The sequence below is a fragment of the Symphalangus syndactylus genome, chromosome 5 (assembly GCF_028878055.3).
Source record: "Symphalangus syndactylus isolate Jambi chromosome 5, NHGRI_mSymSyn1-v2.1_pri, whole genome shotgun sequence".
In the NCBI taxonomy this organism is placed as follows: Eukaryota; Metazoa; Chordata; class Mammalia; order Primates; family Hylobatidae; genus Symphalangus; species Symphalangus syndactylus.
Window position 1 is genome coordinate 31,471,937 of NC_072427.2, and position 27,282 is coordinate 31,499,218.

General features: G+C 58.0%; 1 protein-coding gene across 2 annotated transcripts; it reads left to right on the forward strand.

Moving 5' to 3' along the window:
• SEMA7A (semaphorin 7A (JohnMiltonHagen blood group)) lies at positions 1 to 26,049 on the forward strand. Of its 2 annotated transcripts, XM_055277798.2 has the most exons (14): positions 1 to 1,295; positions 16,443 to 16,594; positions 17,085 to 17,126; positions 17,417 to 17,509; positions 17,711 to 17,795; positions 17,938 to 18,048; positions 18,669 to 18,808; positions 19,387 to 19,571; positions 20,418 to 20,526; positions 20,619 to 20,817; positions 23,326 to 23,453; positions 23,628 to 23,782; positions 23,982 to 24,043; positions 24,353 to 26,049. In XM_055277798.2, the coding sequence occupies exons 1-14, from the start codon at positions 1,124 to 1,126 to the stop codon at positions 24,712 to 24,714; spliced, it is 1,995 nt and encodes a 664-aa protein (XP_055133773.1). In that variant the 5' UTR covers positions 1 to 1,123; the 3' UTR covers positions 24,715 to 26,049. The 2 variants fall into 2 exon arrangements, with proteins under 2 accessions (XP_055133773.1, XP_055133775.1); XM_055277800.2 differs by lacking the exon at positions 17,085 to 17,126 and having other exon boundaries at positions 1,082 to 1,295.
• The last annotated feature ends 1,233 nt before the right edge of the window (positions 26,050 to 27,282 follow it).

The following is a 27,282-nucleotide window of genomic DNA, read 5'->3' on the forward strand; positions in this document are numbered from 1 at the left end:
CTACTCCTTCCTCAGCCTGTCTCCTCTCAGTGCAGCCCTCCTTGGGCTAGACATCCAGTAAACACTAGATAAGTACTTACGGAGCTGGGTGGATTTTCCATTCATGGTTCCCTGGGGCACAAGTGGAGGTGGTAGGTCTGGGCCCTGTCTGGTCTAGAGAGAGGAGACCCTTTTACAAAGGGCAGGCACGTAGTTCTGAGAGGAGGAGCTGATGGCAGAGCTGGCTGGGCTGCTCAGGTAACTGCAGAGGGTCTGGGCCTGGACCCCCCAAGGGAGTCCCCACTGAATGGTCAGGTTGCCTGAGATAGCTGAACCCTAGGCACTTTGTGGGCAGAGATCCCCTTAAGCTGCTCCGATCCTCCCTCCCCCACAGTGAGTCTTGGGCATGGGGGATGCTCCCCTCTCTACTTGGGGAAGGGGCCTTCCTAATTATATCCCCCTCCACTCACATGGAAATGAGTTTGGATTTTCTGAGCGTACACCAGCTGGCTTGGGGGGAGGCAGCCCAGAAGGCTGCTGGCTGGGGAAGGGAGGAAAAAGGAGAGGGAGGGGAAGGAGCCAGGCCAAGATGAAAAATTTCCAGTGTTCTCCCAGGCAGAGCAACAGCGGGTCCCTGAGTGCTCCCCACATATCATCGTTGTGCCTGCTGATAGGCTCAACAGGGAGCCGTGTCCACTTAGGCGAACCCGTCCTCCGAGGACCATAGTCCTCAGGGTGCGAACCACTTAGCAGGCCATAGCAAGGTTGTTGGGTGTTGGACTCCTCTGCGCCCTTGGAGAGAAGTCCTCCACGACTTCTACGCCAATCTTTTTACGTGGTGCGGGGAGTGGAACTGAGGCCCAGAGAGGGGATAGGGCCTGCCGCTCCTGGCAGAAGACCACAAGTCTGGCTTGTCCGCAGCTAGGCTTTCCCCCTAGAGTTGCCCAGGAGAGGGTGGTGAAGGTTCCCCCAGCAGTTCCGCTCTCGCTCAGGAAAGCCAGTGAGGCGAGAAAAGGCTGCGAGGGGCGGGGGGAGGGGCGGGGTGGGGTCAGCGCTGGCTCCGCCTCCTGGCGCTTGGGTCTGCCTGCGGCCGGGCGCTGGCTCAGTCTCGGCTGATTGCCGCTGTCGCTCCCGGGGCCACGGGATGACGCCTCCTCCGTCCGGACGTGCCGCCCCCAGCGCACCGCGCGCCCGCGTCCCTGGCCCGCCGGCTCGGTCGGGGCTCCCGCCGCAGCTGCTGCTGCTGCTCTGGGCGGCCGCCGCCTCCGCCCAAGGCCACCTAAGGAGCGGACCCCGTATCTTCGCCGTCTGGAAAGGTAGGCGGCGCCGCGCGGCCGGTCGGGCGCGGGATCAGACGCTGCGCGGGGCGGGTGCGGAGTGTGCTGCACCCGGAGGGAGTGCGAGCGCGCGGCTCTGCGGGTCCCGGGCTGTCCCCGCGCTGTCCCCGCGTGGAGCGTGTGGGTTTGGGTGAGTGTGTGTGAGTGTGCGCGCTGGCACACCAGAGCCGGCTGTAACGCTGCGGCGAGCGAGCGGCGGGGGCTGGAGCCCCGGCTAAGTCGCACCAAGTCGCCGGCAGCCGGGAGCCGCAACGCCCGGGCGCCAGGGGAGGGGGCGGGCCCCTCTCTCGGCCCCGAGCCACTCTGGGTCCTCTGGCTCGGGGGCTTCAGCGCAGGACCCTTTCCCCGCCAGGGACCCCAACCCGGGTCCCCTCCTCTTGAGCTGCGGGTTCTGCTGGCGCGCGGGGTGCAGGCTGGGCCGGCGAGGGGGGCGCGGACCCCTTGCCGCCGCCGCCGCCGCGCTTCGGCAGCGGGAACAAAGACCCCGCCGCCTGCCCCCGCCCCCGCCCCGGCCCGGAGCTCGGGCCAGGCAAGGGGGTGGGCACCCTGCGGCGAGGCGGCGGGACATGGTGCGGTGTGGGGGCTTGGGGTACCAGGGCGCTGCCTCCGCAATGCCGGGACCGGCCGCTCCCCCCTTGCCCGCACGTGGCAGTTGTCACCAGAAATCGGCTCCAGCGTTGGGGGGCAGTGCCCGTTGGGTGGGGCACGGCCGTTGGGACCCCCAGGCGGTGTATCTAGGGCGGGGGTGCAGCCTTTAGGCCAGGGTAGATATAAGAACCTGGGGGACTGGAGTCTCCCCCAGGGCACCTCAGTTTAGACCCTGTACTATGGGACAGAAAGCCGGCTAGGCGGGGGGTTGAGGCTTTCTGCCGCGAGGAACTGATCTCCCCTCCCCTGCATTGCACACAAATGCCTCCCCGCCCCCAGGCCGACTCGGCTCTGTCCCCAAATTTGGCGTGTCTGCGGCCCCCCTGTCGTGATGGTGGGGGACTCGCAGTGGGGGCTGGGGGAACTGGTCGGGTCTGGCCCCACCGGGAGGCTTTTGATGCCTTTGGCAGTTTGCAGGGATTGCGGGAGTCTGAGCATTATCTGGGGCAGGTATTATTAGCAGAGGGGAAAAAAACCCATACGCAAAACGAGTGGCCCGAACTGCCGCAGTAGCTGAGGGAATGTGACTTGCCCAAGGTCACTGAGCAGTGTGGGAGCTCAGGTGCAGGCAGGGGCACTGATCTGGCACAGGACCAGTCCAGGTTCTGGGTTAGGGAGAGGAGAAGGATTTAGGTGGTTCAGGGACCATGAATGAGGTGCTCTGGGGACCAGCTCAGCTGCCCAGCCTGAGGTGCTCCTGGAGGAAGCCAAGCAGTGCTGCTAGAGCTCTGGCCGCCTGTGCATGGAGGAGGCCTGCACACCCCTCTGCCATCCCAGCTCCAGCCCAAGCTTCCTTTGCCCTCCCAGCAGCTTTGCCTTCCCTCAGTCCCCTTGGCTGTCTTGGACATCATAGCGTGTGGGCACTCTGGAGGGGACAAATGGCCATGTCTGAGTGTTCCGGAATCTTTCCCTCCATCAAACCCCTTGCATTTTGGCTCTGTTTGCCTGTTGCACGGTCTTCCCATGGCCTCCCACCCCACCCCACTTAATGCACACCCACTTCTTAGCACTTAATGCATACATCCCAACCTGGGCACTTAGTTCCCACCCTGAGGCTATTTAAAGCTGCTTTCAGTCCTCTTACCCACTTTTCGAAGCTCCCAGCCCAGTTCCATGGCCTACCCCCCCGCCCGCAGTTCACTGCTGTAGCCACACTAGCTGTGCCCTCTGCTTAGTAATGCACTGTTGAGCCCCGCTGGCTGGGGTCTGCCAACCGTTCACCAGTCTTGTCCAACGACAGTCTGTGGTCTCCTTCACCAGTGCCAGGTGCCCCACTGGCCAGACAGGCCCTGCCATTCACCTGCCCCCCACCCCCAGGGCCACCAGCTGGTGATGGTGTGCCCGGCTGACAGCTGCCTCCTGTCTCCTGTGGGGTGACACATGGCAATCGGACAGGAATGGGCTTGGGTAGGACAAACCCAGGAATAGGGTAAGAGGGGGTCTTGCTGGAAGCCTAGAGCTCTGTCTACCAGTGGTCAGTGGGAGTATGGTGGTATCCAGGAATGACAAAATCAGGGATGGTGGTGGTTCTGGAGCCATTTCTCTATGAGGCATAGATGGGGATTTTAGTTTTGAGTCAGGACAGCTGTGGGGACTGGAATAGGTATGGAAAGTTCTTTATTTTCTGCTGGTTGGATCCCCAAGTTCTAGAGAAAGATTAAAGCAGGGAACTCTGAGAGGGGCCCAGCCTGCACTGATCAGGGAGGTTGCTGCCTCTGTAGCCTGATGAAAGTCTGGCACAGTGTAGCTCAGGCCAGGGAGAGAGATGGGCCATCATGTACCTGCTGGGTGTCCTTGAGCTCCACACTTGTCTTTGACCCTTAGAGCTTGCCAGAGCAAGAAAGGCTTTAGGGGTTGTCCCCCAAGGGCTGTCACTGACACATGAGCCAGTCAAGGATGTGCATGTGTGGTCCTGATCTTCCTGCAAGCAGGGACTGGAAGGGAGTAGATTGCAGGTGAGGGCTGGGGCTTAGCAGGAGGTTGGCATGCCTGTGTAAGCTGCGTACCCCTCTTCCATTTGATTGGTGGTTGGAGGAGCTAAAGAAGGCTTGGAAGGTCTTGAACCCCAAGGTCAGAGGTGAACCAGCCTGTCCATGGGGAAACAGAGCCCACATCCCCAGTCTCAACCTGCCCAGCTGGTTCTGCCCTCCCTCGCTTTTGTCCAATGAAACAACGGGATGTTATTGTTGACTTGGTGGCTGCTGGGGAGCCATTCTGGGGCTGCTCCCCAGGGCAGGAGGTTGTTGTTACCTCCTCCAGGGGATGAGGTCACAGCTGGGGCTCCCCAAGCATCAGCATTTCCAGTGGAAATCCTTGCCCCCTTGGGGACTTAGATGTGTTCATACCTTCAAGGTGAACTCCCTCTGCAGAGTCTCATGGTGGGGGGGGGCAATTCCCCGGAGGAGAGGGGGAGTTTCCTAAGCCGAGAGAGATGCTTGGTGAGGTCACCAGGAGCTTCCTACTAAGCTCTGTGACCCCTCTGTCCTGGACAGTGAAGATTCTGAGAGCAGGTCTGGTGGAATGGACGCTGGCACAGGTCCAAGGATGACCATGGCATAGGGGAGAGAGTTGGGAGGTCGGGAGCCTGGTTCAGGCTGTGACCTTATTTGCTCTGTGACTCTGGGCAAGTCTTTGCCTTTTACTGAACCCCAGTTTCCCCAAATTCCCAAAGAGGGTAGGGGAATCTCTTTTCTGAGATTTAATGTCTTAGGATTTCTGTCTCTCTGGGATGGGAGGGGCTGGGCAGAGTCTGTGGTGGCCTGTTTAAATCTTAGATTTAGAAAATCTGAAGGAGAAATTGAAACCTGGGAAGTCAGGGGAAACCCTTAAGTTTCGCGTTCTTTCTTATCTTTTTCTCTCATGGGCCAAAGGCTGAGGATCATTTGGAGAAAATGGATCATTAGCTTGTGCCCTCAAGGGTGGACATATTCATTCAGCAAACATTTGCCGGGGCCAATCTTGTGCTGGTCTTGGGGCTGAGCTTGGGGATCTCGTGATGAGGAACAAGATGATTCTGTGCCCTTGTAGACTTCTCAGTTTAGATGGAGATGGGCAGATAAACCTGCAGGTACAACAGAATGTGTAACAGAGAGCAGCTATGGGCACTGAGGAGATGCCTAACCCAATTTTCCCAATCAGGGAGGGCTTCCTGGAAGAGGTAGCAAGCTGAAATGGGAGGAGGAGGAGCCAGCTGGGGGAGGGAAGGAACAGGAGGAAGCACCCCACTTAGTAGGATTTTAAACCCAAGAACTTACAGCTAGGACGACAGAAAGGAGATAAGCCATGTGAGGGGCCCCCATGTGAGGAGGCGTTGAGTAAGCCTGGGCCTGGGGGGTCCCGAAAAGTTTGAAACTTGTCCAGCTGGGCATAGGTGAGGGGATACCTGTCATCCTATGGCTGGTGCAGCAGTGGGGAGGAAGGCCGCACCCACTGGAGAAGGGCCATGGCAGGCAGGGAAGGCCTGTCGAGTGCTGGCAAGGCCACAGCCCCGTCACAGCTTCCTGGTGGGAGGCTGGGGCTGGGTCCGGGGAGACCACGACCTTCCCCATTGACTCCTGACTGCAGGACAGTCTCCAGGTGAGAAGGTCTGTCCCTCAGCTCTGTCTTCTCCTGCTCTTCCTCTGCAGAGATGGAAGGAGCATGGAGATGGCGGGGTGGGGGTGGCATGGATAGATCACTATCTGATCTGAGGGTGGCACCCTGGGGGAAGCGGGGAAAGCTGGGCTCTGTTTTGTTTTTTTTTTTTTTTTGGAGATGGAGTCTCACTCTGTCACCTGGGCTGGAATGCAGTGGCTCGTTCTCGGCTCACTGCAACCTCTGCCTCCCAGGTTCAAGTGATTCTCCTGCCTCAGCCTCCCGAGTAGCTGGGATTACAGGCACCTGCCACTAAGCCCAGCTAATTTTTTGTATTTTTAGTAGAGACGGGGGTTTCACCATATTGGCCAGGCTGGTCTTGAACTCCTGACCTCGTGATTCGCCTGCCTCGACCTCCCAAAGTGCTGGGATTACAGGCTTGAGCCACCATGCCCGGCCGGGCTCTGTTTTTTGAGGAGGGCCAAGCAAGGTGGGATGTGAAGCTCATCCCAGGGGGCAGGTCTGGCAGCCCTCAGGGGGCAGTAGCTGGAGTAGATGGGCCACTAGCTGACGGCCTGTCCACCCCCAGCTTCACACGGCTCTGTCACAAGAGACTGACTGCACTTCCCCTGCTTTGGTCGGCAGCTCTCGACTGAAAAGTTTCCGTCTCTTGATTTCCTTTTTTGGCCCAGCATGGCTGCCCCAGGAGCCTTCTTTCGTCCATGGTTGGGGGAGGAAGGGGCCCTTAACCTGTCCTGCCTTCAGAAGAGCCAGGGTTCCGTACCCTTGCAGGGAGGGCCAGCTACCAGGTGTATGGCCAGCTGTCCTGTCCTCAGGGAGCAGGCAGTCCAGAAAGAAAGCAGGGGGATGGAGGGCCACGGCGCCTTGTTGGGCCCTGCCTCCTCAGAGGACAGAGTTCCCCCTTCCCTAGCCAGCCAGGCCTCGAGGGACTGTCCCCTCTCTGCCCCGAATGGTATGGGGTGGCTCTCCAAGCCCTTTACTCTCCCTGGCCCTGGCCTTGCCATCTCTCCAGAACTGTGCCCAGCCTCCTGGAGGACCTCCGTCCCTATGCTGCACCCCATCCGGAACACACGGCACACAGCTGCCGCCTTCCCCAGGCCCTGCGTGGTGGCCTGGCCCCACTGCCTCCTAGACTCCCACGGTTCTTCCCTCACCGCTCTCTGGCTCCCCCTCTCCTCTCTGTACCCCACTCACCCTCCTCCTCCTTTCTGTCCAGAAAGGAGGCTGCTGGTTCTTTCTCAGTTCCCCTGAGGAACCTTCTTGGATGACCCCAACCCACACAGCCAGACAGCGCGAGCTTAGGATGTCAGAAAAGAAACGTCAGAGATTAGCTGGGCCAGCCAAACATTCCACAGATGGGGAAACTGAGGCTCAGAGATGACAGGGACTGGCCTGAGGTCACCCAATGAGACAGGCAGAGCTGGGACCAGGGCTGAGTCTTCTGAGCCTGCATCTGCCCCAGCTCTCGGCCTGTTTCCAGCTTTCTGTCTGCCATCATACTCTGTCCCAGGCTGGGGCCCCTTGAGTGCCTTTCCTCCTCTGCTAGCTCAGCTGGGCCCAGACTCTTCCTGCCCCAGTGCTGTCTGTTCCCAGAAGCCGCACCAGCCATGGAGTGTCCTGTCTTCAGGACCTTGGATTCGGACCAGCTCCATATACCTCTTGTGGTCTTTCCTCAGGTGGGCTGGGCCTCAGGTCCCAAGGACAGGTTGATCTGTGTCCCGGCTCGGGCTAATCAGGTTTTAACTGTCATGACAGCCTGGGATTAGGCTGATCCTGCCATGCCTTCTGCACCCCATGCTGCCAGCCAGAGGCTTGGGCTCTGTGCCAGCACCCCCGGGTGACCCCTCATCATGGAGGGCAGCCAGCCTAGGTCTGTGTTCAGCTCCTCTGGGGGAGAGGCAGGAAGAGAAGCCCTGGGTTTGCCCTTGGGGAGCCCCTGCATTCCTGGAGAGGTGGGTCTTCTGCCTGTGAAGTAGGGCAGACCCCTGGGGAGGTCAGGAATGACCTGCAGATGTAGCCTAGGACTGTGACAGGAGGTGAGAGCAGGAAAGGTCAGTGTGGGATGGTGCAATCAAGGAAGGCTTCCTGGGGGAGGAGGAGGAGCCAGGCTAGAGCTAGGGGCGGGGGCATAGGGTGGGGGCAGAGTGCAGCATAGACAGCTACTGATATTGTTGTTTGTACAGAGTCTCACGCCTGTGATCCCAGCACTTTGGGAGGCCAAGGCAGGTGGATCATTTGAGGTCAGGAGTTCAAGACCAGCCTGGCCAACATGGTGAAACCCTGTCTCTACTAAAAATACAAAAAAATTAGCTGGATGTGGTGGCACATGCCTGTAATCCCAGCTGCTTGGGAGGCTGAGGCAGGAGCTCTGGCCCAGCCTGTCGAGGAAGGAAGGTCACTGTGATGACTTCTGCACCCCATTGGTGGCCCAGGAATCTGTTCTACAATACCTGTCCCTCTGGCATGGGAGTTTGGCCTGCCCCAGTCTTGCTTCTCTCCACTGTCTGAGCTGCTCCCTGGCATTGGAAGACATGGAGCAAGAGGAAGCCTGGTCCTCACCTTCAGGGCCCCATAGGCCAGATGAAATCCCATCAGACAGCGTGATCTGAGCAAAGATGGTGGTGCCAGATGGTTTGTGGTACAAGGTCGAAGGTACGGGCAGTGAGGGCTGGAGCAGTCTGGAATACTTCCTGGATCCAAGGGATTTACCTAGATTTTCAAGGACAAGATCCATGTGCACAAAGAAAAGGAGAAAGGTCAATCCAGGGAAGGGAGAACAGGAGCAAAGTGCAGAGATGGGAATGAGCCGTGGCAGAGCTGTGCAGAGATGAGGTGGGCCTTGACTGCCCTGCCCTGAGGTTTTGGGCCCTGCTTGAATGGGCAGTTAGGAGCCATGGTGGATCCTTGAGCTGAGGAGTGGAGGTGAGTGTTTTCGCCAGGGCTGGCTGAGTGGGGACCTGGCTGGTGAGCACACTCTGCCCTTCACTGTGGTCAGCTTCAGAGAATGCAGTACTTTTTTTCTTAGAGACAGGATCTCACTGTCTCCCAGGCTGGAGTACAGTGGTGCAATCATAGCTCTCTGCAGCCTCGAACTCCTGGACACACGTGATCCTTCTGCCTTGGCCTCCCAAAGTGCTGGGATAACAGGCATGAGCCATGGCACCCGGCCCCACAGAGTACTTTATGTTCTGAGCAGAGATCTTGGGAGACTTGTCTTCCTAATCAGTCACTCAGGACGAGGGCCCCACGCTGCACCACGAGAAGATTCCTGCCCCATTGTTGTAACTTAGGATCTTTAAGATGGAGAGCACCCCTTCCATGATTAAGAGAGAGACAGGTGGAAATAAAGATTTTGTTACTAACAGGTCTTGAGGGATACCTGGCATACCTGAAGCCACACACAGGTGGAGGTCAGGGAGCACATGCAGGGTGGGGGGATCCATGGGCCAGCATCTTTATGGGGTCTGAGGTGTTATTCAAACAAGTTTTCCACAGGGAGTTTGTTTTGTTGTTGTTGTTGTTTTGAGATGGAGTCTCGCTGTGTCACCCAGGCTGGAGTGCAGTGACACAATCTCAGCTCACTACAACCTCTGCCTCCTGGGCTCAAGTGATTCTCCTGCCTCAGCCTCCCAAGTAGCTGGGACTACAGGCGCACACCACCACGTCTGGCTAATTTTTTTGTATTTTTGGTAGAGACGGGGTTTCACCATGTTGGCCAGGCTGGTCTCGAACTCCTGACCTCAAATGATCTGCCCGCCTCAGCCTCCCAAAGCGCCGGGATTACAGGCGTGACCCACCGTGCCTGGCCTTCACAGGGAGTTTTAATTGGTAGGTTTACAGCAAGCAGTCATGAGTTCCAGGAGGTCATGTTGTGACTGAGACAAGGTCACTGGCCTATCTGCACAGTCCATGCAGGCTGTGGGACAAGGCCAGTGGGAGCAGTCAAGTGGGCTGTATGTAGCTGTCCCACAGGGAAGCAGTCAGCAGGAGACTACTGTCTAAGGTAGATATCTGGATTGAGCACACGGAGGAACTGGGAGGAGGTGGGGAGCTGGAAACGGTGTCAAGGTTGACTGAGCCCTGCTTCTAGTGTGAGAAAACCCAGCTTATATTCAAAACGGATGCCAGGGCAACATCAAAGCATAGGAATTCACTACATTCACCTGGGCCTGCACACCTGTGCTCACTTGCACACACTGTCTTCAGGGTGTTACAGGCAGAGGGCAGGCCTTCATTGGCCAAGTAGCCTCTAATTGGGCCTCACCCTTTGTGGGCTTTGGTCTCCTCATCTGTCTGGGAAGGGCTGGCCTTGGAAGCCTCCAAGGGCCCATCTCTGGAATACAGTGTTAGAAGCACAGATTCTGGAGTCAGCTGGCCTGAGTATGAACCTCTGCTCCACCTCTTACTAGCTGTGTAATGCTGGGTAAGTTACTCAGCTTCTCTGTGTCTCATGGTCCTCATCTGCAAAATGGGGATAATAAAAGAACCTACTTCATGAGAGTTCAGTGATTATGAAATGAGTTAATATAATCTAAAAATCATTTGGAATAGTGCTTGTCACATAGTAAATGCGATGGAAAGGTTGGGTGGTAGGGGCATCATCATCGTCGTCATCATCTTCCTCCTCCTCTGGCATCTCTGGTTTCTGATGGAATGCAGCCCTGGCAGCCCAGCCCCTGCCAGTTCTCCCTAATGGGCTTTGCTGGCTGGCTGCCCTTGCTCAGTCTCCCCTGCTGGTTCAGGCTAAGGCTAAGACTGGGGAACCTTCTGTTTCTCAACAGTCTTCCACCTGCCTCCCTCCCTCCACTTGGGGTGGTGTAGCCATCCTCCGCCCTCTCCCCGACCCCTGCCCTGGCTCTGGGCCCAAGGGCAGGCCCTGCACCGCTACCCATTGTCTGCTTTGAAGGAGCCATCAGCTGACTTCGGCCCCACTCTGGGGCTTTTGGAACCTGCTGGGCTGGAGAACAGCCGGAAGGTAGACAGGACATGATGTTTGTCCTGGGCTTCTGGCCTTCCCTGGGCGTGGGCTCAGGGCCTCTTACCCACTCCAGCTGGGCCTCAGTGCCAGCCTTCCTTCCCTGAGTCCCTGAATCTTGCTCAGCACAGCCCCTCACCAAGGGGCTTGCTTTCCACACTGTCCCTTCTCCCCAGGACTTTGCCCCAGACAGTCTCCCCAATAGCCAAACCTTCTTCTGGTCCTTTGAGCACAGTGGTGCCGTGGGGAGAGCATTCAGACCTTGGTGGCTTGGAAGGGCATTAGTTTTCCTGTTTGTAAAACGGCAATACAGGTTGTCCTGCCTTCTTTGCAGGGTGGCTGGAGGTTTTGTGGGCTGGTCAGTGGAAGCAGATGAGAATGTCAGTTTCTTCTGCTGCCTCCACTTCCAGAAAACTGTCTGACTTCTCTGGCACTCAGAGAGTCACACTTTCCCAAAAAGACCCATGGACTTAACCCTGATTGTTTTGTGATTTGTTTCAAAAATCCTGGTGGGTCATAAAACCCAGGCCCAAGCAAGTACCAGCACCCACCCCAACTCGCACCCAGCTAATCCACAGGGAGGAAAATGAACCCAGGAAGGCCCAGCCCCAATCACCGTCACAGCCAGCCAGCTGTCCAGCCACCAAAGAGATAATGAGGCTTCTTGGAGCCAGAGCTGAGCCACACATGAGATATACTCCCCTCCCACCCACAGCTGACCTTGGTGGATAGGAGGATACTCCCCTTTGGCCCAGCACACAGCTCGCTCTTCCCATAGCTCATAAAGAAGTTAGACTTCTCACTCCTCCATGAGCTGAGTGCTGTCTCGAGGCCCCACCACCTGCCCCAGCACACACCACCTGCCCCAGCTCACAGGCTCTGCCCCTGCCAGGCAGCTAGCTAATCTAGAACCTAACCCTGCCTGAGTGTTGTCAGGACCCACCTGCAGCCATGACCTATCCTTAGCACGAAGCCGGTGCCACCCTGGAAACCAGGCTTCTCACACCCTCTTCCTGGCCATATCAGGAGAGACAGAAACATTTGTTTCTGTACTCCCACTTCTAGTGGAAGGGTTTCCTCTACCACTCTGACATGCACGGCACCTGCACTTCCACCATTAGTCACTCCTTTGGATTTAAGGCTTTGATCACTAAAGGCCCCTGGGAGATCAGGGCCTCACCTGGAAGGTGGGTGGGCGGGTGATTCCCTTTAGTTATCAGGTTAGTGACTCGGCACCTAGTGAGCAAGAGAGGGAAGGGTAGAGTAGGGATGATTCATGGAAGTAGGGAGAGGCTGAATATACAGCTTTTTGCAAATCAGAGGCTCTCCAGGAAGCCCAGGATGTGATCCTGGAGAGAAGCAGCTGGGTAATGGCTACTGGAAACTTGGAGCTTCCCTCGCTCTGTGTCCTTGGGCCAGTGGTATAGCCTCTCTGGCCTCTGTGTCCTTCAGTTCAATGACTGTTTAGATCCTCTCCCTTCCACCTTGACATGTGGATGTGGGATTCCAAAGGGTGGAGAGGCTGCAGGCTAATTCCTGGGCATCACGTGGGCCTTCCCTCTACTCTCTTTGCTAGGCACGTAGTTGGGCGAGGGTGTGAGGTAGGCCTGGCAGTGCAGGGGTGGGGGCACAACTGTGGGAGGAGGCTCCTGCCAGATGTGCTGGCTCTCCAACCTGAGGTCGGCCTGCTTTCTGGTCTTTGGCCCAGGGCCTCTCTGACTGCCTGACTTAGGCATTCTCTGTGGGGGTGCCCACATTCCTGCCATTTTCAGAGCCTGACTCTCTGCCCACTTTCAAAAGGCTCCTTGGGGTTACATTCAAGGCCCACTGGGTCAGTGGGTCAGGTTGCAAGGCTGGCTTTGCCAGGCCAGAGCATGGGACCCAGCCCCTTCATGGACAACAACACCTCCCACTCTGCCCTCCCCTGGAGCTGCACTCCTCTTTCATAAACAACAAGAGTATGGGGACAGCAGGCCAGACAGTGACAGCACCAGAGTGAATGAGAAGAGGAAGCGTGCTCCATCAGGCAGGCCTGAGTTAGGAAACGCACGCCAGAGGCCCAGACTTACCACAGTTGGTCAGCTGCAGGGATGGTGTTCAAGGGTAGGGTCCCCAAGGAGTCAGGCCCCATTCTTTCCAATGGGATCAGAGCCTTGTGAGTACCCGGCCCTGGGGCTGTGTCTGGTGGAGGTTATCTCCTACAACCCAGCCATCCTTGCAGCCCTCCTATCTGGCTGGAGCTGGGCCTTGCTGGCCCTGCCACCATGAGAAATGGGACTCAGTGGAACTATGGAGTCCGGCTGGGTACGGGGCAGCCTGAATGTGCTTTCTTGGTCCAGCACGAGTGAGGATTGGCTCAGAATCACATGGGGCGGGAGGTGGGTTGTCTTGTTCCTGGCCTGCCTCTGGGCTATGCTCTCCCCATGTGTCCCTAGCCCCCTCCCCTACCTGAACCCCTGGTTATTCTGGGAGCTTTTAGCTACCACTTAGTCAGCCACTAATGCGTCAGGCTGGGGAGTGAGGGGGGAGACACGGTGCCAGACGGTGCTCCTTTTAGACAAGCAGGATGGGAAGCAGGGGGAGTCAGGAGGTGGGGGACGCCAGAGGCTGGGGAGGCATTTTCCACTCCTGGCCCTGCTCGTAGAGTTCAGGCAGCAGGGGAGAGTGGTGGGCAGTGGGTCAGTGTGTCCTTGGACAGGATGCATCTTCCCTCCCCCATCACACATGGGCCTCAGCTCACCTTCCCGATTCTTCTCTCATTAGGACTCTGCCAGGCTGCAGCGCACGGCCTCTGTCCTCCATACAGCCACCTTCCCCACCTTTGCTCAGGTTGTGCCCTCTTCCTGGCATTCCCTCCCTGCCTGTTCTGTGCCCATCCAGCTTTTATCTACCTCACCTCTCCCTTTGGGTTCATAAAGCATCACAAAGAAAATGTTCAGGGACATGACACATACTCCCTTGGCCTGGCCTTTTTAGGGGCAGCCCCTGGCCTCGCTCAGCCCCTGCCTGGGCAGAGACTCGAGGCCTGGCCCTGATGGCTTGGTGCTGCCTTCACTTCCAGGCAGCCCTCCTGCCCCTGAGCCCCCAGCCCCCGCTCCTGCCAACCTTAACAAAGCTTCCTTTCATGTATTCATCGAGCTGCTGCTGCTCGACACTTCCCGGGCACAATCAGGCCTTTTGAGGGCCTCGGGTGGTGCGGGAGCCCAGGCTGGGGCTGGGGTGGAGAATGGGCCAAGGCCTTGTCCTGGGGCTGAGCTGGTGTCATTCCCTCAAGCCCATACGCATCACCAAGAACAGAGCTGGGAGGGGCAGGAACCTGGGGGTCATGGGAGGCCGTGCTCCTGGGCTCCTGTTCGTTTTCCTGCAAAATGGGACGAACAGTCCCTGCTTCCTCCACCCTAGCCGTTGTGGCTAGGGTTTGAAGGGAACTGGGCTCAGGCCTGCAGATCCGCATGGGATTGTCCAGGCCCTAGTGCCGCAGCTCCTACCCAGGGGCCAGCAGCCCTCACCCTCCCTTCATGTCTTCAGCAGATACTTTGTGGGCAGCCCTGGGGTCCATGCTAAGACAGTTTTGCCGGACAGCTGTGGAAGCTTTCTGTGGTGTGGCTGTCTGACCCCTCAGATGTATTCCCAGGGTAGGGCCAGGCCTCCCCATCAGACCTTGCTCTCCAGGACCCAGTCATGCCTCTGCCATCAGGCTCAACTCCCCAGGGCAGGACTGCTTTCCTCTTCTCTTCAACAGCCCTGCAATTCCTAGACCAGGGTGCCCCGCCCAGAGTCCTGTCTGGTGCCTCTTTTCCCTTGAGTAGTTGTACATTGGCCTTGCTGGCCCCCTCGGAGACCTAGGCCTGTGGGCTTGGTGCAGGAGTGGGGCTAAGGTGACTGACGGAGGTGGCTAGCACAGTCTGACGGCTGGAACTTTTCTGCTTTGACTCCCAGGGGCTATGGATCTCAGGTCCTAGCCCAGCATCTCTAGATGCAGACACGCACCTTTTCCTGGCTGCCAGGCTGGCTATCGGTGGATGGGAGGGGAGCAGGAGGAGAGTTGAGGCTGCAGACTGTCTGGATCCCAGGCTGGGCCGTGGGGGATGGTGGCTACGGCTTGGGCTGCGGGGTAGAAGGGGAGTTATGGGAGCTGAGTCAGGAAGACCGTGTCTGTGACCCCAGCACTCTAATTCTATCCCAGGAAGGGAGAGGGAGCAGGGCAGCACCCAAGACCTGCCAGCTCTCCCTCCCTCCCTCCCACCGAAGTGCCAGTACCTCTGAGCCCTTGCTCTGCACATCTGGGGCCTACAGGGAGGGAGGCTTGGGGGCCAGGGAGGGCGATATCCCCAGAGCTGTTCAGTTGGGCTGTTTGTGATGTGCACCAGGAGAGCCACGCCACCCAAGGACAGTGAGCTCAGCACTTCTCTCTGTGGCCTGCCATGCTCCTGAGAACTGATACTCCAGCCTGGGACAAGCTAATCTGTCCTGCCTGCTGGTGTGACCTTGGAATGTCTCCCAGGGTACCTCAGCATTCTCCTCTGCACAGTGCGCCAGGGCACAAAAGAGGTGAACAATGCTCACTTCCGGGGGTGACCTGGCCATGAAGGGATGTTTCTTAAAGAATGAAGGTGTGGTGGCACAGTGTGTGGTCCAGCTGCTCCTTGCCCCTGTTAAATGCAGAATCAATAGGGATGGCTCCAATGGGAATAAGAGGGATCCGGGGCAGAGTTGAGGAAATGGTAGTTCTTTTTGGTCAGAGCTGGAGCTTGGGTGTCACTGCCAAGCTGGCTGCCCCAGAGTTTCCTGCAGCTGAAAAAACAGTGGTCAGACCCAGTTCCTGGGTGAGGCCCCAGGCTGGTCAGAGGTGGGAAGATGCTGGGTGTGGCTGATTGCTGGGGGCACAGCCACAGGCCATCCCATCCCTATAATTTACTCCTGCAACCAGGACAACCTCAGCAGTGTCACTGGAGATGAGACATCTCCCCAGAGGCAGTGGCTGCAGTCAGTTTCTTTTTTGGGGAAAATTTTCCCAGTCAGCCCTTCTGCTGAAAGGCCCAGGCTGTGCTTCTCTGAAGGTCTCCCTGTTCCAGAGTTGCTGGGGAGGAAGAGCTGATCTTCACCCCCAGGAGAGCTAGCATCCTCATGGGTGAAACCAGGCCAGAGTGGGCCATGGAGCAGAGTCCAGCTTGGTAGGCAGGAGTGTAGGCTCTGGTTCAGGATCTGCTGCTGACCTGCTTCCGTGTGCCCTTGGGCTGCCCCTGCCTTGGCCTCTGTTTTCCCATCTGTGAAATGGGAGGGAGTAGATGTTGAGATTCCTTTGCTACCCTAGTCTAGTGCTCACTAAGGGGCTGGGGATGGGCCAGGAGGGGTTGGAGAGGGATTCCTGGAGGAGAAGGAGTTCTGAGCATTGTGATTCCTGGGAACGTGGACTCCAAGGGGGGTGCTTGGAGGCCCTGCTGCCTGCTGAAAGGCCCGGGGTCGGGGGGTGCCACTTGCTTTGGCTTAGGGCAGCAGAGAGCCTCCCAGAGCATGGCCAAGGAGCCCTGGTCCTCCTGCCGGAGCCCAGCCCTCAAGAGTGTGTGCCAGAGGAGGGGGTCTGTTCCCCCAAGAGGTCCCTAAATCCTTCCCCACTCTGAGGTCACACATACTGTGAAAGAAGGAGAGGCTGCCACACTAGGGGAGGGGCCGTGCTGTGGGTGAGGACAGCTGGTTGCTGGAGCCCACCGAAGGATCTCTTACTTCTCCTGTCCTTGACTCTTTGAGTCTGGGTGCCACCCTAGCCCAGAGCTTGTCTGAGGCCCTGCCAGGACCCTGAGCACCAAGCACTGGTTGTCAAGCAGGTTCCGGTGTGCCACGTGGAGGGGACCCAGAGTCTTCTCTCTCTGGACCTGGCTTCAATGTTCCTACTAATTTCTCCTCCTCAGGCCATGTAGGGCAGGACCGGGTGGACTTTGGCCAGACTGAGCCGCACACGGTGCTTTTCCACGAGCCAGGCAGCTCCTCCTTGTGGGTGGGAGGACGCGGCAAGGTCTACCTCTTTGACTTCCCCGAGGGCAAGAACGCATCTGTGCGCACGGTGAGCCTCTCTCTTCCCCCAACACCCCCCTACCCTCTTATCTCCCCTCTGGCCCTGCCGAGGGGCCTCAGGGAATCCGAGGGAGCTGGCATCTCTTCCTAAACTGCCCCCACCTCCGTATCCTATAAATGGCTCCTGGGGGAGGCTCCCTAAAGGTAGTCCAGATTGGAGTGGGGAGCTGGGGCGGTGTGGAGAAAAACAGGAGCTAATGGGCCTGGCCAGCTGGGCAGCGCTGCTGCGGAAAGCCCAGGCTGGAAGCTGGGCCCCAGAGCCCATGGCTGGTCTTCTGAACCCTCTGGGCCTCAGCTCTGGATATGAGACCGTGTTTGACCTCAGGTAGATCACTTACCCTCTCAGAGCCCCAGTTGCTCATTTGTCAGATGAGAATAATGGTTGCTTCCTTTGAGACTTATCCTGAGGCTGTGTGGAAAGCATTTCGGGGATATCTCACCCCTGGCAGAGTGAACTAATGCTTCTCCCCTTCCCCCAGGTGAACATCGGCTCCACAAAGGGGTCCTGTCTGGATAAGCGGGTGAGTGGGGCAGGGAGTATGGAGGGGTCTGAGCCACTTGGTAAACGGAGAGGAGACCCTGAAGGTCTAAGGAAGGAAGCATGGCCCTGCCACGCGAGTACCAGACTGATGGGGAGATGTGGTCCTCTGTGCTTAGGGGATGGCGTCAGCTGCACCCTCTCTGGGCTGTCCTGGAAGGCTGTCACCTATGCTCAGCCCTTCCGACACCTTCTTCCCTGATGCTGGGGGTCCTAGTGCTAGGCCTGCCAGGGCCTTCCAGCAACCAATTTCTCTCCTCCCTTCCCGGGCAGGACTGCGAGAACTACATCACTCTCCTGGAGAGGCGGAGTGAGGGGCTGCTGGCCTGTGGCACCAACGCCCGGCACCCCAGCTGCTGGAACCTGGTGAGAAGGCTGCTCCCCATGTGCCTGATCAACTCGCCCTCTACTGGGTGGGCTTCTGCCCTTCATGGTGGGAAGGAGATGGCGAGACTCCAATGCTGGCCTTGCCCTGGGAGGATGGGGCCCCTGGCCGAGAAACTGGCCGTCATGGGAGGCAGTGGCTGTGGGATTATGTGGCCGTCCGACCCTCTGGATCTCCCACAGGTGAATGGCACTGTGGTGCCGCTTGGCGAGATGAGAGGCTATGCCCCCTTCAGCCCGGATGAGAACTCCCTGGTTCTGTTTGAAGGTAGGGCAGTGCTGGAGCAGGCGCCCCAGGGGGATGCTTCTGAACTGGGCTGGCCCAGTGGTCAGCTCTTTGTCCAGTGTCCGGAGGAGGGACTTCCAGGAGCTGCCTGCCCTTACTCATTCCTCCCTCCCACCGTCCCCAGGGGACGAGGTGTATTCTACCATCCGGAAGCAGGAATACAATGGGAAGATCCCTCGGTTCCGCCGCATCCGGGGCGAGAGTGAGCTGTACACCAGTGATACTGTCATGCAGAGTGAGTCAGGCTCTGGCTGGGCTGAGGGTGGACGAGGGGGTGTGAGCACCTAAGGTGGCAGATGGCATCCTGATGTTTCTGGGAGGGCTCCCTGAGGGCCGCTGGGGCCATGCAGGAAAGCAGGACCTTGGTATAGGCCTGAGGAGTTAGGGTTGGCTGGGAGCAGAGGAACAGACAAGGTGTAGCAGTGGGATGGGCCCAGCCCTCTTCGGGAACACAAACAGAAGGAGCCCCAGACCCAGCGCAGGGTCCCCAGAAGCCAAAGTTTATCCTCTGCTGAGTTCATGTGGAGGCAGCCCCCAACTCCCTGCTCATTAGGGCTCTGCCAGTTGGGCAGAAGTGACATAGGGGCCCCCGGGGACCTTCCCCCAGTCCCCAGGCATGAAGTCATTGCTCCTGGGCCGATGACATCTTTGTAGGAAGAGGGCAAAACAGGTGTGGGGTGGAGGTGCGGGGTCTAGGGCCCCTTGGGGTGTTGGACCTGATGTTCTGAGTCCTATTCCAGATCTGATTTGCCATGGTTTGTGCAGACCCGAAGGAGGGAGGAGAGTGTGCAGGGTTGGTATGGTCTCCCGGGCAAGCTTCCCAGCCTTAGGCCCACTCGCCTCTGTCCCTGGCAGACCCACAGTTCATCAAAGCCACCATCGTGCACCAAGACCAGGCTTACGATGACAAGATCTACTACTTCTTCCGAGAGGACAATCCTGACAAGAATCCCGAGGCTCCTCTCAATGTGTCCCGAGTGGCCCAGCTGTGCAGGGTGAGCAGGGGCGTGAGGGCTGCTGGCTGCATGTCTGTGCATGAATAGGCCTGAGTGAGGGTGAGTTCTGTGTATCCGTGTGCATGTAGAAGTTGTGTGGATGTATAAGTGGGTCTGTGTCTGGGACTGTGGGAGCAGCTGTGTGTGCATGGAGCGTCACGTGTCTGTGGGTAAAGGTGGCTGAGCTGTGCACGTATGATGGCGTGTGAGCGTGTGTGAGTATGATGGTGTGTGTGTGTGTGTGTTTTGCCTGTGTGAATGTGCTGTGCCACGTGTGTGGGTGTGTGAGTCAGTAAATGTGTGTCTGAGTCCGTGTGCTCTGTGGGGACCTGGCACTCTCACCTGCCCTGACCCTGGGCATCGTTGGCCCTGGGCTCTGGATCAGCCAGGCCTGCTGGCTGGAGTCTCATCTGGAGACCTGCCCTGAGTCCTGGGGCACCCCCGGCAGGTCCTGGCCCCTCACAGCCTGCCTTCCTTCTCTGGGCCCAGGTGCTGATATTGCTGGCAGTGGTTTCCTGGGGTGTGTGGGGAAGCCTGGGCAGGTGCTGAGGGGCCTCTTCTCCCCTCTACCCTTCCAGGGGGACCAGGGTGGGGAAAGTTCACTGTCAGTCTCCAAGTGGAACACTTTTCTGAAAGCCATGCTGGTATGCAGTGACGCTGCCACCAACAAGAACTTCAACAGGCTGCAAGACGTCTTCCTGCTCCCTGACCCCAGCGGCCAGTGGAGGGACACCAGGGTCTATGGTGTTTTCTCCAACCCCTGGTGAGTGGCCCTTGTCCTGGGGTCGGGGCTGGCATTGGTTCAGTGTCCAGTAGGGACAGGAGACCTTGGGCCCTGCTGAGGGCCTGCCTGGTGTGGCGCGAGCAGGGGCTGCAGGCTCAAGAGGCGGGGCTGTTGCTGGGTGGGGGATGGGGGGACAGCCAGTGCGATATGTGTACTATTATGTGAGTGAGTCTGCACTCATGGGTGTGTGTGCATGCCCTTATGCACACTCATGACTGCACTTGTGCCTGTGTGTGCCTGTGTGTCCCAGAGTGGACACTGGGCCCAGGAGGAAGCTGCTGAAGCATCTCTCGGGGAACTGAGTGCTATTACACCTGCTCAGGCACTGCCTGAGCCTGATAATTCACACTTCTTAATCACTCTCATTGATTGAAAATACGGCAGGCAAAAGTGTTGAGTGTGTGTGGGGAGAGCTAGGGATAGAGTGGAGAAAGCCAAGACCCTGCTCTGTGGCTCCTGGGTGGGTGGGGCCCACCAGGCTGGGAAGGGGTTGGGAGCCTGGCCTCCTGGGGCATCAGCATCCCACAGCCTGTGCTCAGGGAGGGCTAGAGAACTGCTCAGCCTATGTTGGGGTTCCTCCTGCCTTGGGGTTGGGTAGAGCAGATGGCCTCTAGACTCAGTGATTCCGTAACAGGACACAAGGTTGTGGTTTTAGATTGCAGCACAAAGAAATTAGGCTGAACTCCTCTCCTTCCTGCTCTCCATCCCTCCCCATTTTCAGTGGTGTTTGGCAACTCAGTGCCAGGCACAGGGCTGGCCTGGGTGAGTGGAGGTGGATGGGTGGGTTCTGAGCCCCCCATTGAGCTGGTCTTCATGTCACTGCAGGAACTACTCAGCTGTCTGCGTATATTCCCTCGGTGACATTGACAAGGTCTTCCGCACCTCCTCACTCAAGGGCTACCACTCAAGCCTTCCCAACCCGCGGCCTGGCAAGGTGAGTGTGACACCAGCCGTGGCCCAGGCCCAGCCCTCCTTCTGCCTCACCTCCCACCACCCCACTGATCTGGGCCTGCTCTCCTTGCCCAGTGCCTCCCAGACCAGCAGCCGATACCCACAGAGACCTTCCAGGTGGCTGACCGTCACCCAGAGGTGGCGCAGAGGGTGGAGCCCATGGGGCCTCTGAAGACGCCATTGTTCCACTCTAAATACCACTACCAGAAAGTGGTCGTCCACCGCATGCAAGCCAGCCACGGGGAGACCTTTCATGTGCTTTACCTAACTACAGGTGAGAGGCTACTCCGGGACCCTCAGTTTGCTTTGTAAAAATGGGCGTGAAAGGTGTAAGGGATAATGTAGTTAACATCTGGTTGGATCTTTACACGTGGAAGGAATAATTGAGTGACTAGAGTTGTCAGGGGTTAATGTGTGTGGGTGTGGAGAGTCAGGCAGGGAGAGCTTCCTGGAGGAGGTAGGAGCAAGAGGGAAAGGGGGATGGGAGAAAAGCAAGCATTGGGATTTGGAGGCGGAAATCTGGAAAGTCTGAGCAAAGCCAGGTGCACCTTTGGTCCAGATGTCTGACTCAGGGAAGAAGATGGTAGGAAGAGACATGGCAAATGAGGAGGAGGGGCCTGAACCACAGGGATCCTGGCCTCTGCCAGGCAGAATGAGGGAGTCAGGCCCTGCACCTGTCTTTGGGATTGTGCAGGTGAGAGGAAACATTTGAGGAGTTGGTGGGACACAAATTAGGCATGAGGAAGGAGTTCCAGGGGGCAGAGGCTTTGCCATCTCACAGAGGACAGGGGCAGCTTCTCCTCTTCCCTGGAGTAGGCCCTGCCGGGGGAAGCTGGGTGGAATGCCCTGGGAGATGCTCCTGCATTCTGGAAAGCCACAGGACACGGAGGAGCCAGTCCTGAGTTGGGTTTGTGGCAGCTTCCCATGCCAGCTGCCTTCCTTGAGACTGGAAAGGGCCTCTAGCACCCCTGGGGCCATTCAGTTCAGGCCCAGGCGCCCACCCTCGGTTGTTCACATTCCCCATGTGATCTCCTGTTGCTGCTTTACCTTGGAACTATCTCGGCTTTGGTGACCTTGTAGGAAACTGGAACCCCAGCACCATTGTTTGGCTTCTGGAAGCCTTGGGGAGAGGAATTTCCCCTTGCCTCTTTACCCCCCATTCATCCCAGCTACGCCCTTGGGCCCCCGTCTTTGCTTGGCTCCAGTAGTGGCTGGCACAGCTGTTGTGGTCAGCCAGGGATGGCAGGGCACTGGGGAGCAGGAGAGGAGAGGTCACACAGTGCAGAACTGGGAGCAGGAGCTAGGACAAGGAAGGCTGGACTTGGGCCATGGATTCCCTTCCTGCAGACTTGAGAGGTGAGCACACTTGAGTGATTAGAGAAGGTGTCTTGGTTCTCTCCAAGAGCCATGCAGGAGGCACCATTTTGGAGCCTGCATCATTCATATTGAGGCTAGATTAAAAAATAGTTTTCTGAGTCCTCTGCAGAGAATGGGAGGCTCTCACAGCTGGGAGAAGTATTGGCTCTTTTCCTGAGAATTTTGCCAAGGGGATGCTGTTACTGGGGCTGGTTTGGAAGGAGGTATAGGGCAGTATGTCCGTGAAGGCAGTGGCTGGGGTGGGGGCTTATCAGGCCCAAGGAGCATCTGGCCACATCTCAGAGTCCACAGATGAGGATCACGGATGTGTCGAGGAAACATCCTAGGCAGGCGATCATCTGACTGCTTTTTTGGGGCAGGTGATGCCCTGGGAAATTGGGAGGGAGGGAGAGAGGGAGGTAGGCTATTCTAGAAACTGGGACAGCAGGTGAGGTAGGATTGGGAGGACCAGGGGTCAGGGTGCCCATTGGTCCCTAATTGTGAACGGAGAGAGCATTGGTCTAGGAGGGAGGCAGCTCGGTTATAAGACCTTGGGAACTCTTGATTTAGAATCCAAGATCCTTTTTAGATCTAAGATTTTATAAAATTAAGATATCCCCTAAGATCAAATGCAATGTGGAGTCCTGAATTGGATCCTAGAACAGAAGAAGGACATTTGTGGAAAAACTAGTGAAATCCAAATAAAGTCTGTAGTTTTGTTAATAGTAATGCACCAATGTCAGTTGCCTAGTTGTGACAAATATACCGTGGTTATGTAAGATGGTAACATTAGGGGGAACTGGAGAAGGGTAGATTGGAGCTCTCTGTACTATCTTTGCAACTTTTCTGGGCATCTAAAATTACTCCAAAATAAAAAAAATGTATTTAAAGTAAATATATTCCCTAAGAGTCCAGGAGGCAGGGGAGTTGTAGAAGCAGCTGAATGGTTGGGCTCTGACAGATTTGGGTTCCAACTTGGTCTCTGCTGCTCGCCAGCTGTGTGACCTTGAGCAAGTGGCTTAGCCTTTCTGAGCCTGATTTCCTTATCTGTGGAGTGAGGAAGATGACAGCCACCTCGCAGGGCTGTTGGAGGGTTAAACGAGGTGATGCATGGACAGCAGCTGTGCTGTCCTTGCTGGTGTGGGGCTCCTGCTTCTGTTCTTCCCGTGCAGCCTTGGGAATGTTGGAGGCGGTATCCAGGGACCCCTGGACCTCCCGGGATGGCCTCTCTGGACCAGCCTTGGAAGGTTCCAGGCTGCCCCTAGGCTCCCACATTCCTCCCCAGTCACGCTCTCCTCTCCCTGCCCACACCAGTCCTGTGACCCTCGCCTGAGCTGTGACTTCCCACCCCTCCCCGGCCTAGAGGGAGGCTGCCTGGCCCCACAGTGGGACTCCCGCCCACTGACCCTCTGCCCACCACACACAGACAGGGGCACTATTCACAAGGTGGTGGAGCCGGGGGAGCAGGAGCACAGCTTCGTCTTCAACATCATGGAGATCCAGCCCTTCCGCCGCGCGGCTGCCATCCAAACCATGTCGCTGGATGCTGAGCGGGTGAGCCTTCCCCCACTGCGTCCCATGGGCTATGCAGTGACCGCAGCTGAGGACAGGGCCCCTTTGCACATGAATTGTTGGTTCTTTTAAGAGCTTCTAGGCCTTAGGGCCTGGACGTTTAGGACTGAGCGTGGGGTGGGGCCCAGGCCTGACCCAGTCCTGCTGTCCTTCCAGAGGAAGCTGTATGTGAGCTCCCAGTGGGAGGTGAGCCAGGTGCCCCTGGACCTGTGTGAGGTCTATGGCGGGGGCTGCCATGGTTGCCTCATGTCCCGAGACCCCTACTGCGGCTGGGACCAGGGCCGCTGCGTCTCCATCTACAGCTCCGAACGGTACGTTGGCCGGGATCCCTCGTCCCTGCGAGAAGGTGGGCGTGGGAGAGGGGGAGGTGTTGTCGGGCTGGAGGAGGTGGCAGTACTGGGCCTTTCTGGTGGGACCCTCCTCTCTGCTGGAACTGCATTGGGGTGAGGACAGGAGGGCCAGGTCTGCAGCCTTGTATCTGCTGATCCTCTTTTGTCCTTCCCACTCCAGGTCAGTGCTGCAATCCATTAATCCAGCCGAGCCACACAAGGAGTGTCCCAACCCCAAACCAGGTACCTGATCTGGCCCTGCTGGCGGCTATGACCCAATGAGTGGGGTACTGCCCTGCCCTGATTGTCCTGGTCTGAGGGAGACATGGCCTTGTCCTGTGGGCCCCAGGCACATGGGGCAGGATACAGTCCTGCCGAGGGAGCCCTCTTGGTGGGATGAGCGAGATGGGAGAACAAAGGAGGAAGCTGAGGGCTGGGTTCCCCACGCTCATTCAGAAGCCTTGTCCTGGGATCCCAGTCTGTGGGGAGGACACATCCTCCCCTGGGAGCTCTCGGTCCCTCCTCACGGCTGCCTCCCCCCTGCCTCCCCAGACAAGGCCCCACTGCAGAAGGTTTCCCTGGCCCCGAACTCTCGATACTACCTGAGCTGCCCTATGGAATCCCGCCACGCCACCTACTCATGGCGCCACAAGGAGAACGTGGAGCAGAGCTGCGAACCTGGTCACCAGAGCCCCAACTGCATCCTGTTCATTGAGAACCTCACGGCGCAGCAGTACGGCCACTACTTCTGCGAGGCCCAGGAGGGCTCCTACTTCCGCGAGGCTCAGCACTGGCAGCTGCTGCCCGAGGACGGCATCATGGCTGAGCACCTGCTGGGCCGTGCCTGTGTCCTGGCCGCCTCCCTCTGGCTGGGGGTCCTGCCCACACTCACTCTTGGCTTGCTGGTCCACTAGGGCCTCCCGAGGCTGGGTATGCCTCAGGCTTCTGCAGCCCAGGGCACTAGAACGTCTCACACTCAGAGCCGGCTGGCCCGGGAGCTCCTTGCCTGCCGCTTCTTCCAGGGGACAGACTAACCCAGTGGAGGATGCCAGGCCTGGAGACGTCCAGCCGCAGGCGGCTGCTGGGCCCCAGGTGGCGCACGGACGGTGAGGGGCTGAGAATGAGGGCGCCGACTGTGAAGCTGGGGCATCGATGACCCAAGACATTATCTTCTGGAAAATATTTTTCAGACTCCTCAAACTTGACTAAATGCAGCGATGCTCCCGCTCCAAGAGCCCATGGGTCGGGGAGTGGGTGTGGATAGGAGAGCTGGGACCCCATCTCTGGACCCTGGGGCTGAGGCCTGAGTCCTTCTGGACTCTTGGTACCCACATTGCCTCCTTCCCCTCCCTCTCTCATGGCTGGATGGCTGGTGTTCCTGAAGACCCAGGGCTACCCTCTGTCCAGCCCTGTCCTCTGCAGCTCCCTCTCTGGTCCTGGGTCCCACAGGACAGCCGCCTTGCATGTTTATTGAAGGATGTTTGCTTTCCGGACGGAAGGACGGAAAAAGCTCTATTTTTATGTTAGGCTTATTTCATGTATAGCTACTTCCGACTGCATCTGTATGAAAATACCAAAACTACATGCTGGGGGGGTGGGAAAGGGAGGGGCTGGGAAGGGATGGGTTGGGGAGGGGGGTGATCCCAGTCTGAGGCTCCCGGGGATGAGATAAGAGTCTGGAGACGGGCATGGGTTCTTGGAGAGTGGCATGAGCTGGCTCTGCCCTGGGAGCCCGGTCTGAGGGGGACGTTGTTGGAGCCCCCAGTGTTGGGGGTGGTTATGGGAGGGGGTGGGGTGAGGGAAATAAGGGAGAATGAAGGAGAAAACTGAGCCCTAGTTTCACCGTGTTCATTTAGAAGGACGAGCCGGGTCCTCAGGGGGAGGTTCCAGGACTCTGCCCTTGGCGTTGAGGGTTGGGGGGCGGGGGGCCTCCTCCCTTCCTCTCAGCCCCCTTCCCCAGGGGCTGTGCTTCCATGCTCCTAGCCTCCCACCTTCGCTCAGGACATGTTATAACTTAGGCTAAACTGTGAAAATTCCGATGGGGATGGCCTGGGCCGAGCTCTCCAGGCAGGCGGCCCTGCCCCCAGCCCTGTCCATCCATTTCAGGGGGCAGCTGGGCCCTTCTCCGGCTGTGTCTGGCCACCCAGGGCAGGGGCTGGGGCCAGCGGCCTTCCAGCTTTGGCCCCTGCACCTCTTCTCAATGCACTTTAATAATGTAACATATTACTAATAAACGAGCTATTTATTTACCTGCGCCTGTTCCTTGCCTGCAAAGCTGTCCTGGTTGGGGTGTTGGTGGGGGCTCCTGTTTATTACTCGCCACCCCCTGGCTACGTGAGCAACACATGCATTCTTTCATGTCCTGGTTAGGGCCCAGAAGCTGGCTCAGCAGGTCTGTAGCTAGTGAGAGGCAGGAATGGGGACCTGAACCCACGACTCCTCAGCAGCGTGCTGCTTGCCCGAGCCTTGACCCCAGAGCCCCAGTAGCACATGCACCCCTTTTCCCCATTCCCAGCCTCCACCTCCCACCACTACCCCTGGAAGGCCTGGCTGGGCCATGCTAGAAACAGCCTTGGGATTCCCTGCCTTCAAGGGGCAGTTCTGGAGGGCAAGCTGATCAAATGCGGCCCTGTGGGATGCTGTGGCCTTGAGTGTGTGTGCAGGAGGCTGGTGCCGCCTGAAGAGATGAGGGAATGGGATTTGCTCCAGGCAGGGTAGGGGTCTGGGTAAGGGTTGGAGAGTAGGGAGGGACCTGTGGGGAGGATTTATGAGTGATGAGGTGGGATTTGAGTTGTAGAAACTCAGGACTCCCTCCAAGATCAAGTAAATAGGTTTTAGAACACATAAGTTTGTGCAGGAAGGAGCCTCTGAGGCTGGGGTGGAAGGATGCAGGGGAGTTAGGAGGCCGTCCAGTGGCGGGTGGAGGTCAGGATGAGGGCAGTGGCCCTGGGATGAAGGGCAGGGACAGTAGGGGGCACTGCAGATAGAAGTCCAGATGTCCCCCAGAGGCCTCCCCTCCCCCTTGTTCCCCTCTCTCTGTCCCCTGTCCCTGGAGGCAAGGACCTAGGCCTTTGGGGTCTGCTAGGCATTTTTCCTGATCAGTGACAGCTGGAGGGGTCCATGGCAGACTTGGGGCAGTTCACTTCTCCGTCTGAGCCCAGCTTCTGGTTGGCTCTGGCAGACCCCACAGGACTGGAATCGCCCCCACCCACAGTGCCCCCTCCCACTTCAGTTTGGTCTGCACTCTCATAGCCAGCCCATTCCTGAGGATTCTCCCCATCCTTTTCTCCCCCAACACTCAGCGTGCCCTGGGGGACCAAGGTCTCAGCAGGTACATGGGACCAGGGGGTCTTTGGGAGTTTGGGGGACCCAGAAGAGCCCTGGGTGGCTGGGGCAGAGACCTGGGGCTGCTGCCACCATTTGTGGTCCTGAGCAGACCCTCGCCTTTCCCGAGCCTCATTTCTCTCCTGTGTAAAAGGCAG

Coding starts and splice junctions, on each gene's coding strand:
- SEMA7A (XM_055277798.2), top strand. CDS start 1,124: ATGACGCCTCCTCCGTCCGGACGTGCCGCCCCCAGCGCACCGCGCGCC. Junction 18,049..18,668: donor CAGTGATACTGTCATGCAGA/GTGAGTCAGGCT, acceptor TGTCCCTGGCAG/ACCCACAGTTCATCAAAGCC. Junction 18,809..19,386: donor GAGTGGCCCAGCTGTGCAGG/GTGAGCAGGGGC, acceptor CTACCCTTCCAG/GGGGACCAGGGTGGGGAAAG.